The sequence below is a fragment of the Naegleria lovaniensis genome (assembly GCF_003324165.1).
Source record: "Naegleria lovaniensis strain ATCC 30569 chromosome Unknown tig007, whole genome shotgun sequence".
Taxonomy (NCBI): domain Eukaryota; phylum Heterolobosea; class Eutetramitea; order Acrasida; family Naegleriidae; genus Naegleria; species Naegleria lovaniensis.
The window spans coordinates 238,948-257,902 of NW_025407829.1; the positions used below are offsets into that span (position 1 = coordinate 238,948).

At 37.0% G+C, this 18,955-nt stretch overlaps 12 protein-coding genes across 12 annotated transcripts; 7 read left to right on the forward strand and 5 right to left on the reverse strand.

Moving 5' to 3' along the window:
• Positions 1–216: 216 nt before the first annotated feature.
• C9374_013941 (uncharacterized protein) lies at positions 217–1,578 on the forward strand (the record flags this gene model as incomplete). Its single annotated transcript, XM_044689873.1, has 1 exon — positions 217–1,578. The coding sequence occupies one exon, from the start codon at positions 217–219 to the stop codon at positions 1,576–1,578; it is 1,362 nt and encodes a 453-aa protein (XP_044553373.1).
• An 8-nt stretch (positions 1,579–1,586) lies between these two features.
• Positions 1,587–3,187, reverse strand: C9374_013942 (uncharacterized protein; the record flags this gene model as incomplete). Its single annotated transcript, XM_044689874.1, has 5 exons — positions 1,587–1,892; positions 1,940–1,956; positions 2,012–2,197; positions 2,264–2,689; positions 2,812–3,187. 5 exons carry the CDS (start codon positions 3,185–3,187, stop codon positions 1,587–1,589), a joined length of 1,311 nt encoding a protein of 436 aa, XP_044553374.1.
• A 188-nt stretch (positions 3,188–3,375) lies between these two features.
• On the forward strand, positions 3,376–4,158 carry C9374_013943 (uncharacterized protein; the record flags this gene model as incomplete). Its single annotated transcript, XM_044689875.1, has 2 exons — positions 3,376–3,696; positions 3,790–4,158. 2 exons carry the CDS (start codon positions 3,376–3,378, stop codon positions 4,156–4,158), a joined length of 690 nt encoding a protein of 229 aa, XP_044553375.1.
• Positions 4,159–4,357: 199 nt separating this feature from the next.
• Positions 4,358–5,754, forward strand: C9374_013944 (uncharacterized protein; the record flags this gene model as incomplete). Its single annotated transcript, XM_044689876.1, has 3 exons — positions 4,358–4,765; positions 5,080–5,196; positions 5,428–5,754. 3 exons carry the CDS (start codon positions 4,358–4,360, stop codon positions 5,752–5,754), a joined length of 852 nt encoding a protein of 283 aa, XP_044553376.1.
• Positions 5,755–6,253: 499 nt separating this feature from the next.
• On the forward strand, positions 6,254–8,481 carry C9374_013945 (uncharacterized protein; the record flags this gene model as incomplete). Its single annotated transcript, XM_044689877.1, has 3 exons — positions 6,254–7,422; positions 7,545–8,347; positions 8,396–8,481. 3 exons carry the CDS (start codon positions 6,254–6,256, stop codon positions 8,479–8,481), a joined length of 2,058 nt encoding a protein of 685 aa, XP_044553377.1.
• A 145-nt stretch (positions 8,482–8,626) lies between these two features.
• Positions 8,627–9,278, reverse strand: C9374_013946 (uncharacterized protein; the record flags this gene model as incomplete). The annotated part of the gene is made up of 3 exons (XM_044689878.1): positions 8,627–8,797; positions 8,909–9,004; positions 9,105–9,278. The coding sequence occupies 3 exons, from the start codon at positions 9,276–9,278 to the stop codon at positions 8,627–8,629; spliced, it is 441 nt and encodes a 146-aa protein (XP_044553378.1).
• A 122-nt stretch (positions 9,279–9,400) lies between these two features.
• Positions 9,401–10,387, forward strand: C9374_013947 (uncharacterized protein; the record flags this gene model as incomplete). Its single annotated transcript, XM_044689879.1, has 2 exons — positions 9,401–9,519; positions 9,664–10,387. 2 exons carry the CDS (start codon positions 9,401–9,403, stop codon positions 10,385–10,387), a joined length of 843 nt encoding a protein of 280 aa, XP_044553379.1.
• A 460-nt stretch (positions 10,388–10,847) lies between these two features.
• On the forward strand, positions 10,848–11,978 carry C9374_013948 (uncharacterized protein; the record flags this gene model as incomplete). Its single annotated transcript, XM_044689881.1, has 1 exon — positions 10,848–11,978. The coding sequence occupies one exon, from the start codon at positions 10,848–10,850 to the stop codon at positions 11,976–11,978; it is 1,131 nt and encodes a 376-aa protein (XP_044553380.1).
• A 285-nt stretch (positions 11,979–12,263) lies between these two features.
• C9374_013949 (uncharacterized protein) lies at positions 12,264–13,424 on the reverse strand (the record flags this gene model as incomplete). The annotated part of the gene is made up of 2 exons (XM_044689882.1): positions 12,264–12,776; positions 12,897–13,424. The coding sequence occupies 2 exons, from the start codon at positions 13,422–13,424 to the stop codon at positions 12,264–12,266; spliced, it is 1,041 nt and encodes a 346-aa protein (XP_044553381.1).
• Positions 13,425–13,611: 187 nt separating this feature from the next.
• On the reverse strand, positions 13,612–15,174 carry C9374_013950 (uncharacterized protein; the record flags this gene model as incomplete). Its single annotated transcript, XM_044689883.1, has 1 exon — positions 13,612–15,174. The coding sequence occupies one exon, from the start codon at positions 15,172–15,174 to the stop codon at positions 13,612–13,614; it is 1,563 nt and encodes a 520-aa protein (XP_044553382.1).
• A 585-nt stretch (positions 15,175–15,759) lies between these two features.
• On the forward strand, positions 15,760–16,458 carry C9374_013951 (uncharacterized protein; the record flags this gene model as incomplete). The annotated part of the gene is made up of 1 exon (XM_044689884.1): positions 15,760–16,458. One exon carries the CDS (start codon positions 15,760–15,762, stop codon positions 16,456–16,458), a length of 699 nt encoding a protein of 232 aa, XP_044553383.1.
• A 33-nt stretch (positions 16,459–16,491) lies between these two features.
• Positions 16,492–18,876, reverse strand: C9374_013952 (uncharacterized protein; the record flags this gene model as incomplete). The annotated part of the gene is made up of 6 exons (XM_044689885.1): positions 16,492–16,751; positions 16,805–16,942; positions 17,004–17,051; positions 17,131–17,496; positions 17,549–17,601; positions 17,684–18,876. The coding sequence occupies 6 exons, from the start codon at positions 18,874–18,876 to the stop codon at positions 16,492–16,494; spliced, it is 2,058 nt and encodes a 685-aa protein (XP_044553384.1).
• Positions 18,877–18,955: the final 79 nt, after the last annotated feature.

The following is an 18,955-nucleotide window of genomic DNA, read 5'->3' on the forward strand; positions in this document are numbered from 1 at the left end:
ATTGCCAAAATTACAATTTTTACGATTCGAGTAAAAAAAATTGCGCCAAATTATTCTTATTGCACTGGGTCAGATCATAGTACTCGGAAGTTGTTTATCTGAAGAACCTTGTTGACCCATCGGATTGATTAGCCTTTATAGTGTTTAATAATTTGATATTTATTACAAGCACGTTTTCTTCTTTCGGAATTTAGTGATTATCATGAGTAATTGAGAATGAAAAGAATGGAGGATAAAAGGTTACGAGTTTCTTCACCGAACCGTCCTTCGTCAAATCAATCCCTGAGAAGCATTTCGGAAGATTTATCTTCCTCACCAAAAAAACAGGGAAATATTGTCTTTAAACAATTCGATAAACAAGTAGAAAACAAACTGACAGAAATGGCAACTCATAAACTCACTTACGGTTTGAACAATGTGCAACTGGTGAGATTTAGCACAGATTTAGGGTTGTTATTTTTGAAATCCAATGCGCTGAATAGTTCCACTTTTCATCTTTCTGATGCATTGAGTCATCTCACAAAATTAATTACCGAGTTGGGGTATGAAGAATTATGTCAACGAGATCATTCTAGAGACCCTTTGACAATTTTTGGACCAATAACATATTCTTCTCAACAACTATCTCCTATTAAGCATGAAAAATACTCTCATGACAAGAAGGTAAAAGAATTTACGGAACAATGTAAAAACTTAAGTAATGTTATTCTGAACGGCCTTGCAATGACTCAATTCAAACTGGGAAATTTCGACACGTCCGAAACCATTTTGCAAAAGCTGCAACAAAAACTGCAAGAACGAGGAATAATGCATCGTGATTGCATATTCGTTGCTAACGTGATGTTGTGCCTTCTTTATATCAAAACCAATAAGCCTTCCCTACTTGAAGAAAGGCTTCAAGAAACTGAACGAGACCTTAATTCCGTTGTGCCCACTGCAATGGAGACTCGCTGCCATTCCGAAAAAAAGAAAATGATTTTCTATTTGAAATTCAAGAATTCTCTCAAATCGAATAATATCGAGGCATGTATTGACATGATCGTCGAGATGTTGAATCTGTGTGAGCAAGAAGAAAACGATGACAAAATTTTGTACCTTTTCAAGCTTCTAGTGTCTCTTTCCTCTCGGTATAGTGTTAGACTGGTAGAAACCGTTTCTGTCATGGACAAGTACGTTCCCTTACTTTCTGGGTTCCCATTTGATTCACAGCTTCCCAAAATCCACAAAAAACTTCTCTATTCAATACTAATCCAAAGTAGTGTGATCTACGTAAAGCTTTGCAAGTATGACTCTGCCTACACTGTACTGATTAATCTGTATAATCATTTGATGGCAGACGCTAATTCTCCAGAGAATGGAATTGCGTCTCTGGATTTTATTACTGTACAAGAACACGGTGACTTTCTGAGAAAATTGGGAACAGTATGTCTAGGTATGAACAAGTCAGAGGAAGGAATATCTTGGTTTAAAAAGGCCGTCGTTTTGTATGCCTCTCAGCTAGGAAAATCTCATCCACTAACCAAGTCCTCTATTCAAAGAACTGCTGAATTGATTTTTCACTTCAGCAATGAAAAATAAGGATCTGTCTACATCTTTGAAATTGGAGAATCATACGATGATGACAGGCTGCTGTTGTAGATAATAGGGCTTTCCTCAGGTAACATGTCAGTTTCAAAATCATTCTGCTCGGAAACGTATTCTTGAAACGTTTCTTCATCCAAGGAAATTATGTTGTCATAGAACAGCTTATTCCTGAGCATAATTGCTTTTTCACTTTCTTCCTGACCGCAGCACGATAAGGAAAAGCACCTACCAATGGCCATGGCCACAGGTTTTGGAATAAGAAAGGCTAAAAGGATACCATTTGCGAAAAGCTCAATTAATGCAAAACTCTGTGAAAATTATTAGAAATACCGGATGAGTACTTAGATTCACTTACAATATAGAAAACGTAAGCTAATAAACGAAGTAAGATTTGAGTTGCATAAAGTCTTGGAAATATTCTACTTACCATATTCGAAACGTGAATACCATTCCCATTCTATAGTTGTCGCAATATTTGTGCATGACAAGAAGAAGTATGCAGAAGTACAAATAATTGAAATTAAAGCCACTTTTTGAATATTCTTTCGCGTTTGACTTGATTCCTCCATTGAAGTGTCTTCTTGTCTTTTGTACAATCTAAACACAAGTAGTCCTGTTAATTAAAGTTGGTAAATAAATAATTTGGCACTTCTGTGCTTGAATCACAACTATTACTTACCGAAAACCACAAGTGTGGCACAAATTCCCCATGACAAAATCAATCGAATAACCAGTCGTGAAATTTGATAACTCCAAGTCCCATACCCAAAAGTGTGATGATCCAACACAGTAATCAAAATTGCAAACGGGGTAACAAACAGAAAAGAAAGCACGGAAAGAACCCAGAAAACAATGTTCAATATCTTTCGTACTTTCATAAAATAGGTATTTGTGTCACTCTCTGAATTGTCATAATTGGTGTCATCTTGAATTTTCTTCATTGTGAAATATTGTTCAGCCCAGTACAATCCGAGAATGAGATAGATTACAAAATTACTTGAGCTTGCATAAATATCCAAAATTTGAGATACTTTTGAAATGTAGGGGCATATTGGATTATCTCTATTGTGTCTGAAACAAATCTGATTAAATATCAGAGATTGCACTAAATCATTTGTTATGGAAATATTGCAGCATGAACAATAACATGTTAAAAGTAATTAATAATCATCAAATTGTGACAATATTTTGTCTTCACAACCATACATTGGAATCAATCAAACATACTTGTTCGAATAAAACTCGAGCAAAATATCATGACAAATAATTTTCTTTGCAGACTAATCTGATTTTTGAAAATTCCTTTCAAGCTACAACAAAACCAAATCAAACTAACAATACAAGTCAGACATGACAACACTCCTTGCGGAAATTGTTCCCAATTCAGTCCTCCCGATAGGGTTGTATTGTCATGAGTATTGCTGTTATTCATCATCAAGAGCAATGATGAACAAGAAGATTCAAGCGAGATCGGTCTTGATAGCGATGTTATTGCATGGGTTTGTGTTGTTGTGAATGGTAATGTCATCCCATGGTGGTCTCCCCCAACCACAACTCGGAGCCATGCGAGAAGTATTTGTGGGCTCATTCCCGATGAAGACATTTTTTGATGGAGGAGCTTTTGAGATGATGTAGGTCGGACCATAAATATCTTTCAGAGACCGGACTCGAAAGAAATCACAAAACAATGTTCAAGCAATGTTGAATCCAATTTTGTTGGAATATATATTCATGAGATCCTAGCTAACATGAATGAAATTGTAAATTTATGGCGCTTTCAAGAAACAAAAAATGTCTACAAAGAAAGCGAGTGCAGGCTCGGCGAGAAGACCAACCGTCAAGTCCAATGCCCAAACACCTCGGATCAAATTGAATCCTCATGCCTTTATGGAGTTTGAGGTGGATGAAGGAAATGAGGAGAAGAGGATACTCGGGAAAGTGATATTCGAATTATTTGAAGAGAAACTTCCAAAGACGGTTCAAAATTTTAAAAGTTTGTGTTTGGGTGATAAGGGAAAAACAAAACCTGTCAAAGAATTGAACAATGCTATTGTAAATCTACATTATAAAGGAACAAACATTCACCGAATAGTCAAGGGATTCGTCATTCAGGTAAATATTGAAATCGAATAATTTAGCTTTTTTAAAAAATACAACCATCGGAATGTTGACCTCGGAATTTGATTCGCGCCCATACACTGACAGGGAGGTGACGTTGTCACAAACAACGGACAGTCAGGTCATGCCACCACATCAAGAACATTCGACGACGAATCGTTTGAGTACAAGCATGAACCTTTTTGCTTGACTTCACCAAACTTTGGTACTCCCAACACCAATACATCTCAATTTGCAATTACCTTATGCAAAGCTCCATGGCTTGACGACAATTATGTTGTGTTTGGCAGAGTAAGGTACGGCTTTGACGTGTTGAAGCAAATTGAGAGTTTCGGAACGGATAACGGGAAAGTCATTCGGCCAATCTCGATAAAAAATTGTGGAGTGTTCACTGAGGAAGAGGTGATGAGTATGGACTCCTCCTCAACAACAAATCCCTCTCCTCAATTGCAATAACAAACCCAATATTAAGTTATTGTAAAACTCATATATTAAGGATCAATCACTTATTGAAGACATCCCCTATCACAAACAAGCCACTCATCAATCACATGTCATCTAACTGGTTTGCCAATTTCACATTTAAAAAAAATAAAAATCTCCCCAATCTCCTTCCGAACCAACAACAAAGAAACCTCATCACCTACCAGCAGCAATGTCAACAAGAGACGAAATTTTGGATCAAATTGACTCTCTCCAAAACCTTCTCGACGATGGTATCATGGACGAAGAGCAATATCAAGCAGCTAAGGACAAACTTCTCAAAAAGTTAGAAGAAATCGAGAATGAGGAAAAGCAGCCACCAAAGACAACATCTACTGCTGCCTCTGCCGTTAGAAAACAAGTCTATCAAGACGAAGAGGATGATCACTACAACGGAGGTGGTGGTGATGAAGTCGACCCATATGATGCCTACGATGCTGTCGATGATTCAGCAGTTGGTGCAACTGGTGGTGGCGACGTCATTGAATCCTATTTGGATACTCATGAACGATTGTTGCAAACAATGAAGCAAACAAAGGCCACTGAATCATCAAGATGGGGTAAATCAGGACAAGTATTTGTAAGTATTATCATTGGTGAATGATGGTGTGGTGGATCATGAAGTAACATTAACAACATATACACGGCTATATACACACACACGACGACCATATATTTACACACACTATAACTCTCTACACCACTATTATTTTGATTCCATGGATAACCATAATAATAATAATAATAATGGACTGTTGGATGTGTGAATTTATAACCTGACCCTTATACAAAATGATGATGATTGTCATTGACGCTCTCTCTAAATGATGTTATTATTGGATGGGATGTGGCTGTAACATACATCATGACACGTGCTGTATACAACACAAATAGGATGAAACCAAACTTGCTTGGGGAAGCTATTTGGATACTCACGAGAAGGATCAAAGCAGCCGAAAGGAAACCAAATTCCGTAGTGGTGCTGCTTGGGGTAAGAGTGGTGAGATTTACGTAAGTATCATCATTTGAAATCAACGACTCGTGACCACAACAATAACACCATTATAATGTATTTGACGAACCCTTCGTTTTTATCATCATCATTCACATTACTTGCCAACAATATTATCATCCACTCTCGTGTTATTTCTACCATTCTCAATGTTGCCCAATAACAATTGACAACAACAACATCATTCAATTGCTTTCATCTCTCAATAATAACAACAACAACAACAACAGGATGAAACCAAGCTCGAATTCGGTTCCTATCTCAAGAGTGAGGAAGAAAAGAAGAAACAACTTGCTGAGGAAGAAGCCAGAAAGAAGATGGAGGCTATTGAAGCCATCAAGAAAAAGAAGGAAGGAGAATTCCTTGATCCTCGAACATCTAAATTCAAGCTCGCTGAATTGCAAGGTAAATTCCCTAAGGGTGTTGATCCAACCAAGAAGGAACTCTATCTCTCTGCTGAAGATTTCAAGACTCACTTTGGTATGACTTTGGCTGAGTATATCAAGTTACCACCTGTTCAAAAGAAGAAACTCAAGAAGAACCTCAACTTGTTCTAATTATTATTCCCCCAAATTGTGATAATTATGTTAAAAACACATCATTATATCTTTTTGTAGACCATTCATGTGATATCATGATAACAACAACAGTTGCAAACAGCAAACTGCAAGAGAGTCATGTAAAATTATTAAACCAATGATTTTGTACAGTCAGATTTGGTGTTGAGTTGTTACAAGTTCCTTGAATTTGGGCTCTAGAAGATTTTTGATTGACTACACAGTTCAATCCCAAAAAATAGAAGACATCATGAAACGCTTGGGTGTCCTTATGCGGAACGTAAAACAGAGTCATTCTTGGACGCGTTACTCGTGTTTGTCATCCATACACACGAGAGATTCACTGAGCTCAATATTTCAAAGTCAATCCACAGGTTTTCATTGCTCCCTATTCGTTGACAACTTGGCAAGACAAGATGACCACACATGGTTAACTCAATTGCATTGTTTCAGAAATAGAGAATTCAATGATCAAGATCACTCACACGATCTTGAATTAATGGACAAGTGGCTGCAAGGAAACTATTCCGAAAGAATTTTGCAACAAGTATTACACGAAAATCAATCTCAGCTGGAAACCAAAATACCCACTGCTCAAGATTTAGTGTTTGATGTCGTGGAGTTTATCAAAAGTGACCAATATGAAAAATTAGAAAAGAATATTCCTATTGAAATTGTACAACATGTCATAGACAAGTATACGGTCAATGAATTCTTTCAGCGTTCACTTGAAGAGTTTTACCCCTATTTATGCAACGACGAACGTTTTTTGAAAAACCTCATTGCGAATCATAGCGTGCTAATGAGCGAACTGATGTATTTCATTCTCACCATCTTGTTAAATTCTAAATCTCCACATGTAACGCAAGGTATCAAAAGAGTGTTAACTCCTCAATTATTCCATGAACGAATTCTGATGGACAAACATAATGACTCTGAAAAGTATTTTACCTTGATACTTTGTTTGATGGCTTTAAGCACCATTCCACCATTGGAGAAGCACAATTCTCCTCAGTTAAAAGTATGGACAGATGCTATTCTCTTAGTCTTGTCCTTATTTGAACCCATTGAGAAAGAAGAGGTCGATTCACTTTTAAGAATGTCTCTCCGCCAAGCCTATGCTGACAGATTTCATTCTAAGGGTTTGATTCAAATGGTACTCTCAGAAGATTTTAAAAAGATACCAAATGAGTTTATTCAGTCTCGATTAAACCCAATTACCTTCATGTGGTTCATCATGAATATTATAGTTCATGAAGCATTCGAAGACAACACGCCCGACATGGTGGATAAACCAGAATTGATTTACAAGCGCATGAATGATATTCTCAATGCACAGGACTCTCAAACTGGAAACACTCTCTTGCATGAAATTGCTTGCAACAAGAATTTGAGCCCTCTTAATCAAGCAATCCAATCCTCGCTCATACTATCAGGAACATTGTTATCGGAGGCGATATACGAAGAAGACGCCCTTCATTTTGTCTTCAAAAAGAAAAACGCAGAAGGAAAATCAGTATTTCAATGTGCCACATTATCATTGAAGATGCTTGGAAGTTTATATCCCCTGCTCGAGTTTACACCATTTTTTGTTATTTTTGCCCTTCCTTTGGTCTTGTTATTGCTTGTTATTGGCGGTGTTTTTGTGCTTGTAGTTTTGCTGCTGAGGTTGGCGATGCGATCAGGGTTGTTGCGGTTGTTGGCAACAAAGAAATAATAAATTTAAAAAAAATCCGGCATCATCCTTTTCAATCATCATTGCCACTCACGGAATTGTAATTCATCACCAGTAACAACCGAAACAACATGGGAAAGAGAAGAAGAAAGAATAATAAAAAAGGTGGAGAAGATGAATCTCTAGAGCAAAAATTGGAAGAGCGCCTTTCCAAAACTTGGTGTTATTATTGCGATAGAGAATTTGATGATGAGGCTATTCTCATCCAACATCAAAAAACCAAACATTTCAAATGCCCCTACTGCCCAAAGAAATTAGTAAGTGTAAAGGGAATGAAGACTCATGTGTTACAAGTTCACAAAGAAAACATCAACTTTATTCCGAACGCAAAACCCGATAGAAATACATTTGATTTTGAAATTCAAGGGACACAAGGCATTCCAGAGTATATCGCCCTAGAGAGACAAAAGAAATTGGAGCTTGAAATATTCGGAAAATCTGATATTCAAACACAAGGCGAGAATTTACCAGGATCTCTTTTTGCGTCCTCCTCCTCCTCTGAATCTAACGTAACTAATACTTCTAGTTTATCAAATTCTATTAACAATGAAAATGATGACCACACAGATGCAGCAGAAGAGAGCACAAGCGAGAACGCTTTTGAACCTCAAACTAAAAAGGTCAAGCCTACTACCCAAGAGGGGGTTGGCTCTCAACCTATTTCATTCTCTCTTCAAAAGAAAAGCAACAAGATTATTTCCGCACCTCCAACCATTTACAGAGCAGCACCAGTGCTTAATACTAGCGTGAATACCAACACACAGGAAGCCAACACTGCCACCAATTTGAACGAGCCAGCTGATGTTAGCACTCTTCAAACTAGTGTTGAAAATCTGAATGACATTTCCATTGATGGTGGTAAGTTAAATGAGAAACAGTAATCATCATGCTTATACTCAACTGTAGAAGACGACACTACAAGTCACACATCACATCTTATTTACAAAGATTCCATTTCTATGGAGGAGAAACGAGTTCTAGATCTGAAATAACCGTAAGTTTTATGGTCTTGGGTCATGAAATTTAAATAAAGCTTGTGTTATGCTGTCTCTGAACAATGCTGTCATTTACAAATCACAATAATAGAGTGGTAAAAGGAACAACTTCAATAGATTTTTAATGGATTAAATTATTAATTTATGCAATTGTGAAGTTGAAAGAAACACAGGCCAATTCTTTTGTCTTGGAAGAATCAAGATAAGCAGAAGCAACAGTTTGATAAGTGCCTGGGAAAGCAAAAGAAGGAATTTGGTTTTGGATCTTGATGGCCTGATTACCTGTACCAATTGGGCAACCACCAACAGCGATCTATCATGTGGCGATTGAATAAATCCGATCAGCAAACCATCGGTTTATGTCCAACAATCATAAATAAACATAAAAGGATTTTCATAATTAATTGCCATCAAACTGACGTACCTGACACAAATTATAGGAATATTCGAAAAGTTTGACTCCGGAAAGATAAATATCAGCATACAAAATACCACCGGAAATTGGGGTGGTCACTTGTCCCTATTGTCGTTTTGAAAATTATCAAATGTACATTGTTGATAAATTCACGATCGAAATTGTGTTCTCATTGATTTTGTTTGCATCATCACAATTTACTTACAGTGGTAAGAGCAGTCAAAGTGTCACCAGCCTTTGGAGAAGCAGGTGTAATGTCCAAAGCCTTTGGAATGAATACAGGGTTATTAAAACATTGTTGGAAAGGAGCGTTAACGGCCAAACAAGCGGCAGTTGCAGTGAGAAGAACGAGAGCCAAGCAAGCAAAGATTTTTTGCATTTTTTTAGGATGTGAGGTCTTCCATTCACAAAAAGGAAGTGACATCATTGTCTTTTTGCTGTCCAAAGAGAGAAGAATTCTTGTGCATGGGTTCGTCGAAAAAAGCGCTGTTCATAAAATGCATGTTTAGGACCGTATTGCTACTGACCGCTAGCATGCCACAATTTCATTGGTCATGTACACTGGCAGCCACTCTTCAACCCACACGAGCCGAAGACTTTGTCGAATCCATTGGTGTCTGGTATTCGCAAAATTAGAGATTCTCTTCGTGATGGTCCTCAATGGACAACTGTTATGGATCTTATCCACCAACTAAAGGATGGAGTCCTCAAACACAGTATTGATTTACAGGTACAGTGGATTACTTTCACAATTTAACATCAAGTACTCAAGTCAAGAAGAAAAAACCTGTCGTTACCACTGAAACTGGATGGCAGCCTCGATTGGGACCTGTTATTTATTGGGTACCAGAAAGTATTCAAGCCAAATATACGTTACGTTCATTGATGCTTCAATGGATGAGAAGAGTGGAAAGAACCTATCTCTATGAAATGTGTGATGATCGAGAATGTTTTGGTTTACTTTATTACAACTCGACCACGAACAGTGAGCTCCTAACACCAAAACCTGTGTATTACTTTTTGAAAAATATGATTTCGGAGTTGGAAGAGAAACCAAGGCAACGTAAATTTACGCTGAAGGAATTAACCATTGAAATGAATCCAAACTCGACTACCAACTCGAAAATTCAACACACGCTATTCCAGAAGAGTAACGGAAATTATTATTTGGCTATTTGGCAAGAAACTTTTGGTTGTGATAAGGGAGTGTTCTTTAATACGACATCGCTCACTGTGAATTTAAATTTCACACAGTTAAGCATGTTTAATGTGTCACTTATGCGCCTCTACACCTTCGATACAGCCTCAGGAAGCATGACCAATTCTACAGTGCTTTTATCCAAGAAACAAAGCAATTTAATTTCAGCGAATTTTCAAATTACAGATACCATGACTCGGTTCTCCAAGTGTAAAACCTGTTCCATCTCGAAGTGGAGGAAATCATCCAGAAAGATCATTATCAAAGATACCACCCAAAGACAAAAGTGACAAAGCCAATTCAGGTGAGAAGAGTGAAATGGTGTCAAGCTACCAGGCCATTATCTTGACAAGTATCGTCATCCTTTCGATTTTAATTGTACACTGAACGAGTAAAATACAGTGAGATTCAGGACAGCAGAGTTTGAGAAAAAAAATTTTGATGAGAGTGGGATTTGAACCCACGCCCTTGCGGAACACGGTATTAATTATACCTTAACGTGTCGTCTTAGACCGCTCGACCATCTCACCGTACGATTAAACTGTTTTGGTAACTTAAAGTAAGTTATAATAGTAACAAGCTGAAAAAGAATAAGGAAAATAAAACTAATGATGTGTTTTTGTTTTCTCGAGTACGAACGTTAACCGAGGTGGACAGCTTTTTCGGTGCAAACTTTGAAATTGTGATTGTCCAAGTTGCATCTTTGACGTATTCAAGAAACAATTTGAAAAAATGTCTTTTAAAAAAAAAATGGTCGCACGAACAAAATCCACTTCAAATGAACAACAACAACATGCTCGGAGCTCTCTCGTATCAAAGGAAGATGACCTCGAATATGATCTGGGACATTTAATGTGTCTAGATGCACACCCGATTGATTATCAACAAAAAAATAATGATGAAGAGGCTAGCCAACTCCAACAATTACTCCTTGACAGTGCCCGAGAAAATACACAACTCCTTGTAAATCATCTCTTTCAATTGGAAAATATCAAACAGGAAGATACGGGTCTTTTCGCAGAATTACCAGATCCAATCTTTCGTTTACCAAGAGAAAAGCCCTGTCCAAAGAAACGAGAGTTAACCCGATTTGAACAATTCATGATGGAGAAGGGTCTTCGTGTTCGAGGAAAGAATGAAAGAGAGAAACTTGTCTATGACGAAATGCATGATGAATTTAGACCAAGATTTGGTTGGGGTAAAGCAAACAATGCTGATGAAAGTGATTGGATCATTCCTGCAAGAGAAGGAGATGAGCTACACGAAGATCCATTCTTGGCAAGACAAATTGAAAAGAGAGAAAAAAAGAAGAAACAACTCAAGAATCAAGTCACAAATATTGGAAAAGGAGCAGGCAAGAAGGGAGCAAGAGATGCAGAGAAGGACAACAAAGCTCTGGCCGTTCAAAACAAGTACAATCCTGCAAATACTCCATCTACATTAAAGATAACAAATGTAAATGGTGGAAAGATTAATCCAAAACGAGCTCATACGGGCTTGAAGGATGATTTCCTTAATGCCTACGATTTTGCAAGAGTGAGCACTGCAAGCATGGGTAAATTTGATACACAGGTGAAGGATGAAAAATCTATGCCCGTACGAAAGGGAATTTCTCACCTTGTGGCTCCAGGTGCTAGCGCTAATTATGACGAGAAGACAAAGGCCATGAAGATTTCAAGCAGAATTTTGAAAGAAAGCTCAAAGAAAAAGACAGGACAGCTCAAGACAAATGCAATCAACATTTTCCAACATTTAACAGAGAAAGATGGAAGAAAACAAAAGAAGGTGCATCTTCTTGCACAGGCTAGAGATCGTTACAAGAGAAAGGGAACGACATCAAAGAAAGACAGAGATTTCACTGTGGATAAAAAGAGGAAATAAATACATGTTATTGCACTCTATAAACATGAATATCAATCGAAATGTGTAGATTAAGGATAATTTCTTAATTACATGCTTAACATCAGCATAGATTCCCACTTAAGAGTCTAACAATGATTCAGTAAGCGACTGCATGTCACGAATTTCATCATGTTCTGGGGCTTGTCATCAAAAGCATCTACAATTATACTCGCTCGTTTGGAGTATTATAATATTTTCGACTGCCCATTTACGGGTCGATAATGTCAGTTCGAACCACAAGTAGCGTGTAACTCAATGGGCTCATCATGATGAAGACGAGGAAACGTTGAATGGAACACTAGGAGCACCAGCTGCTCTGTACAGAATTTCAAGAAGAGTCCAACTGATGGCTGAAGCAAAGGCTCTCTTCATAATTCTTGGAGTTACTCCTCTAAACAATGTTCTAAATCCTTCATCTCTAATGATGGTTCGAAATGCATCAGTAATGCCTCTGTACACCTTTTTTGAGGAAGAATCAATTTGAAGACGAGTTCTAATCATATCGAATGGATGAGTAATAAGGGAAGACAGAACTCCACCTACTGCGCCACTAGGCATTGTTATCATAGGGCTTGTTTCCATCTCTTGCTCTTTTCCCTTAAAGAATGTATTCGTCAATGCGTATCGTGTCTGATTGTAGAACAGATAGTTCAATCCTGCATTTGGAATATCTCGTACTAGAGTGGCAATAAGACCAGAGAAAAATCCAGCAATTCCTTCATTCTTTGCAATCGATGTAAAGGTATCCCACACTCCTGAGCTGTTAGCAGTATATTCCTGTTGACATGTTGAAATAGTCCATTAATGTTTCATTATGTGCATGACAACAATCATTGAAATGGCATTGTTCATTACAATTGAGCCATGAATGAATCCATGGTTCCAACTTGAACTTACCAATCGAGTTTTTACAACAGTGATGGGGCATAATATCACTCCAGTGAGTCCTCTACTGAATGCAGCAATGCAGAAACTTTCAAAAGCAGATAACCTTGTACTATTTAACATTTTCTCACGATCTACTGAAGTATGTATCATTGAAGTAATTTGTTTTGCTGATATTGTCATCTCCTTCAAATAGCTTAGCATGTTATAATATAGCAAGGCTCCGGGAGCGACTCTCAAAAAAGTTGGAATGCTTCCTCTGTATAGACCTCTTATTCCCTGTTCTTTATATATCATTTTAGCAGTACTCATCATGGTAGGTCTTTGTTCTATCATGATCGGACTTGATGATTTAAAAGCTCCAGCCTTCAATATCATATTTGTTTTGATAACATCCATCGGTTGTGTGAGAATGGTACTGAACGTACCAGCTACTCCTCCCGAAAGAAATTTAAGAGCTGATTCCATAGAAATCATTCCCTTCTTGGTTGTGGATTTTGATGAAGGAATGATGGTTTCGGCTGGTTCTGTTTGCTGCATTTTTTAATAATTGTGAATTAGGAGTACTCGGCAACAAAAGAAGAATCCCAGAACGTCATGCAAATTGATTGACTGCTAAACAGAATCGTCATTTACATGAATTAAAAAAGTTAATATCCGAGAGGATTTATAAGCCAATGATCCTCCATACCAAAGAAAACAATCAATATTCGCTTTTATTCCAAATTCATTGATCTTTTTGCTCTGAATAAACAATGAATGGTTTAAAAACTGTAAAGGTTTGAGAGAGACATCCTCTCATGCTGATTCGAACCTCAACATGACGTATGGAGTTTGAGGTAAAATCATCAAACAAAATCCAGCATGTTTTTGAATTGATTTCAATGCTTGGCATCATTCGAATTTCTTGCTTTTGCTGTTTGCTTGCATGACGTACAATTTTCTGAATGATCATGTTCGAGAAATTGTTTTGATAGATTAATTTAAAGTGTGACGATGAAAAATCTTTCTTAGTGATAATGTTAGACCCGTAGCCAGTGAACAGTGAGCTGTACAAATTCTTGATGATTAATATTTGATCTCGAATGGTAAAGTATCTAAGTCCAATTCTTTTCACAAAGTAATCAATTCGATCTGTCAGAAGCTCATAAAAGGTGTACTTGTTGTTAAATAGACTGGTCAGTTTTTTAACCTTATCTTGAATATCCATAGTTTGAATGATTGATTCAATATAATCCAATAAATTAGAGTGATAGATACTCCGTTGATGAGTCCTGTAGAGTTTTTTGCAAGAATTTGAATTTGAGATAATATGTCCCAGAGCCTTTTTCATTGAGGCGTTGACACTACTTGGAGATTTGCCCGAAACAGTAACATAAGGGACCATGAGCGACTCTGCAATGTGAATGTTTGATGGAAGAGAGGATTGCATTTCCTCAGACCTACGTAACAGATTTGATGAGGCAATGAAACTCGTTGGGGTCGAACTAGAAAGGAAGGGATCATTCAAAACAGCCATGCTTAGTTCTGGAGACGAAAATTTCTTCATATCGGGTAGAGAATGTGATTTAGAGCTGGAGGACGACTTTCTAGAACTCCTTTTGCAAACTATTTCAATATCGTCTTCTTCCTCTTCATAATTGCTAGCATATTGAGAATAGACAGTATTCCTATGGAAATTGTAGTTTTGACTTTGAGAGCTTTTCGCAGTTGGATATAACATTAGATATCCATCCAAAAAACTCATTGCCTCGCTCAAGAATACATTCTTTTCTCGTGTGAGTAGAATTTTGTGTGAGGGATCACTTGATAGCAACAGAATTGGATAGAAACGAATGGTCATTCGAGTGAAGATGTTTCCTACTTTAGGTTTCCTTCTGTTTCGAGAAGATTTACCCGTTTGTACTTTTTTTGAACTGTGATAATTGGGGAGAATAGAATCTTGACTGAAAAATTCATTTTCTCGTCCAATGAATTCTACTTCATATCCTGTATAGATTCGTGCAAGACTCGAGAATTGATAGGTCACATTCAGTAAATGGAATTCTTCATGAAATTTGTGAATATTGAAGTAGTGAGAAAGAGTTGTGAGCAGTTGTTCTGAATCTCTGCATACAAGTCCTACTTCGTAAATGGGATGAATGAGAGAACGTCGCGATTCCTTAATGATCACAGTACTCATAAAAGAGTTAACTACTTTGAGCCTATATATTTCTTTTGTGGTCAGGAATTGAAACACTCGCTTCCATGGCAGTTTCGTAAAGGAATTACCGAGACAAGATAAATTCATTTCAAAATTATTATTAATAAAATTAAGAGGAGCGAGCAGGAGTTATCAGAACATGTAGGTTTTTTTTCATATGGCACAGGCCGTCATTCCGAATATCGAATTGCTTTCATTTGGTGTTGCAAAGTGAAACGTTTTTCCTCTCAACATCAAGCAGCATTTGGAATATCATACAAAAAAGGACAATGAAAGTTTTTAATACTGTCCTTTCCTAGAGAAAAGCTGCAAGCAAATGGCTGCAGTTGGAAATGAAACGACATGTTCCGAAATGAATGGACATGAAGAAGGTCATGATGATTGAAATGAACTGGCAATAACGTTCAAATCTTTTAAAGCCATTTTTCGCGTTGGAAAATTCTTTCTGAACTTTGCTGATTTATGCAAAAGACCTTTTGTCAATGAAGAGTTTGGTTCAAGCTCGAATCAAACATTAAGAGGAAAACCTCATCCAGTTCTATAACAAACATCAACGAGAAAGATGGGCAGAATAATAAGAAGATGAATCGAAGCAGCAACTCCGAACTTTTTCATAAAAAAAATAGCTCAAATTCTTCCGCTGCCAACAATATCGATATAAAAATTCTTTGAATGACACTCGGACAAGTATTGTATCGGGATGTATTGTCGGGCGATGTGCTTGTTACAAATTATTATAAAATTGAAAAAGTATTTTATGGGAGCATATACAAGGTGAAATCTCATTTCATGATTAGAGATCCTTCGTCATTTGATGTATCAACATCTCCTCCTGTGGGCGATTCGGATGAATATTATGCCAAACATTTAACGAACAAAGTGTTACGATATTCTGTTGTTGAAAAATTTGGATACCACGAATGTACATTAAAAAAGAAAGAATTTCTCATGATGATGAATGTTTATATCGGAACTTTGAAGAGTATAGTTGAGCAGTCTGGGGATGAAGAACGAGAAAAATCCTTCTTGATGGGATCAACACTTTTTGTGCAAACAATTTTGTCCAATTTCAGTAATTATAGATTTTTCGTTGGACCATCAAACTCACTTTCCAAAGGAATGATCATTGTTCAAAACTGTTCCACTGATTTGATGACACCTGAATTCTATTATTTTGTAGATGGTTTGAAAGAAGAGAGTTTTCAATCTAAGCATGTCGATCAATCTGGTACCTCACCAGGAGGTTCTTCGTTAATGTCAATGACACTTGAACACCATCAAGTGACAGAAAGTGAAAAATCTGACTCGTATGGAAGTTATTCCAGCACTGGATCAATTCCTATTGAAAATAATAGCAATGAAATGTTGTAAATTACGTTGACTGAAATATTGGAATGGACAAGCTTAAGGAAGAGCTGGTCTTGATACATAATCATCATCCCATTCGTTATTGAATTTATCAATGAGATGTCGCCATCCACCAGTAAGATCTATCAATAGGGAATTATATTTGTCAGGGCTTGATACGTCTCTGAGATCAGGTGCATCACGTTTCGCTCTCCATTTATATCCAAACGTGGGAGAGAAATGAGGAGATTTTGCTGAAAGACTATGATAACCTCCACATTGATCATATTTTCCATATTCTGATCCTTCCACACCAACTGTTTCATCATGTAAATATTTTCCAAAATTTATACCTTATTGACAAACTTACTTAGTAAACCTCCAAATCTTCCTTTCTTTGGTGATTGGTAATACAGATACATGTGTCCATGTTCACCATTTGCTTCTATTTTCTTGCCTGTCAAGGAACGATTTTCTGCTCCACCCATTGGTAAATTCATTCCCCAATCTAAAAGTTAACGAAAGCATTTGTTCAAAAAGACGTCAATCTTATTTCAACAAGAACTTACGTCTGTGATGTTTCAATAATGCATCTGTAGTTCCGAATAACTTGGTATCTTCTCGTCATCAATGTAAAGAATGCAATAAATCATCATGACAGTTAAAAAATCTTTTTCCAAAATCATATTCACATACCTCTAAATGTAATTCCAATGGTCTTGGTTTCATGCAACACTTTTTTCTTGCCATAAGGTAATGTAAAATCATATCGATCATCAATGATGATTTTAGATTGAGCAGAGCTGGTTGAGGACATAAATGATGCATTTGTGACAAGATCATCCTTTCCTCGTGAAATTTCTTTTTGAATTCTTCGTTGTCGAGCTTGAACCACTAACTCATCTTCGTTTAGATATTTTTCTGTGATATTTGTAATTTCGCCATTAAGCTGTTGTAAACTATCCAACAATGGTTGATCGGATGCATGTGGTTTATAATAATCGAGAGCATGTGTAGCTCCCATTCTTCTGAATATTATTTTTCCTTCAACTCGTGCTTCATCTAAATTTTATCAAGAAATTTAATTAACAAGATCCAATAAATAAATACGTACTTCCACTTGTGTAGGTCGAAACATATTTTGAAAGGTCTCCGTCACAGCTTCCACTAACATGTCACAATGCGTGATTACAATAGTATTGCACAGTATTTAACATATTACCATGTAAAAATTATGAAAAATACATACGTAATAAGCCACTTCCAAAAAGAATGTTCATCTCCATTATGATGTGTTGCTCCTTCTCCATCCATACTATCCAATTGAATGATTACTCTACTTCCATGTGATAAAACACTCGCTATTGGATATTTTGTAGAATGCCAAATATTCCATTCATGTGTCTTTTCATCTTCTCTATACAATAATCCTCCATATCTCAATACACAAAAAATTCTTCTTAATACATTGCCTAAAGCTTCATATTCAGGACTTTCCAAAGTTTTCCTCCACAAAATTGCATCTCTCTTAAACTGAGCAAGAGCTCCAACTTCAGAATATTCTCTCTCAATAATTTGCTTTAATCGTTCCACTTGACTCAGAAACAATGGATCAGAATATGGTACATCATCAGGAATAAGAGCATATTCAAAGTTGTCAAGAAATATAATCTCTTTGGGCTCCACAATGTCTTCATGCATGGTGTGTGAATCTTGCAGTACGGGCACACTCGTTTGATTCAATAAATTTTGTTTATATTCTCGAGTGGCTTGTGCTCGTTTTACTTCAATGTATTGTTGTTGAGATGAAGACATGCCTGTTGGTTTTTTCGTTGATAGTGATGAAGAGGAAGAGGAGGAGGTTGGTGTTGTCAAAAGATTGGACGTGCCATCATCAGCATTCAGACCACCATAGCTCGCTAAATCAATTCCATCAATCGAGAGAGGAGGTCTCTTGAGAGTGACTGTGGTTCTTTTGCGATGAACTTCCATACTATTTCGTGCTGCCAAAGAGGATAGATTTGTCGTGGGAAGGCTTGCTGCTTGAAATTGTTCAGTATTATTTTCATCATGATTGACAGCATTGGAAGAAATGATTAAGAATGATGAATCATCATTGAATAGCGATGATGATGAAGATGATGATATGGATGGTCGATTTTGGTGTTCCACAATCACATAATCTTTCAATAATGCATCATGATCACTGCTACCATCACTTTTGGAATGATCTGAAGAGGTCAAGGAATGTCTCAGCAATGAATGATGATTCTGACCCGATGATTCTTCTATGGTTGGCTCCGAAGCGATCATTAATGAGGAGATTTCTTCCATCGATGGTCGGTGGTCCTGAGCAGCTGTTGATGTTGTCATCGATGAAGGCGGAGGAGTTGTTGTTGTGGTTGTTGTAATCGTCAAGAAAGAGTCTTCATGAAGAGACATTTTTTCATTTGACAGGATGTTGAAACGAATGTCTATTGGATGCGGGAAAAAGCCATTCGTTTCATCAAAGAACCCATTG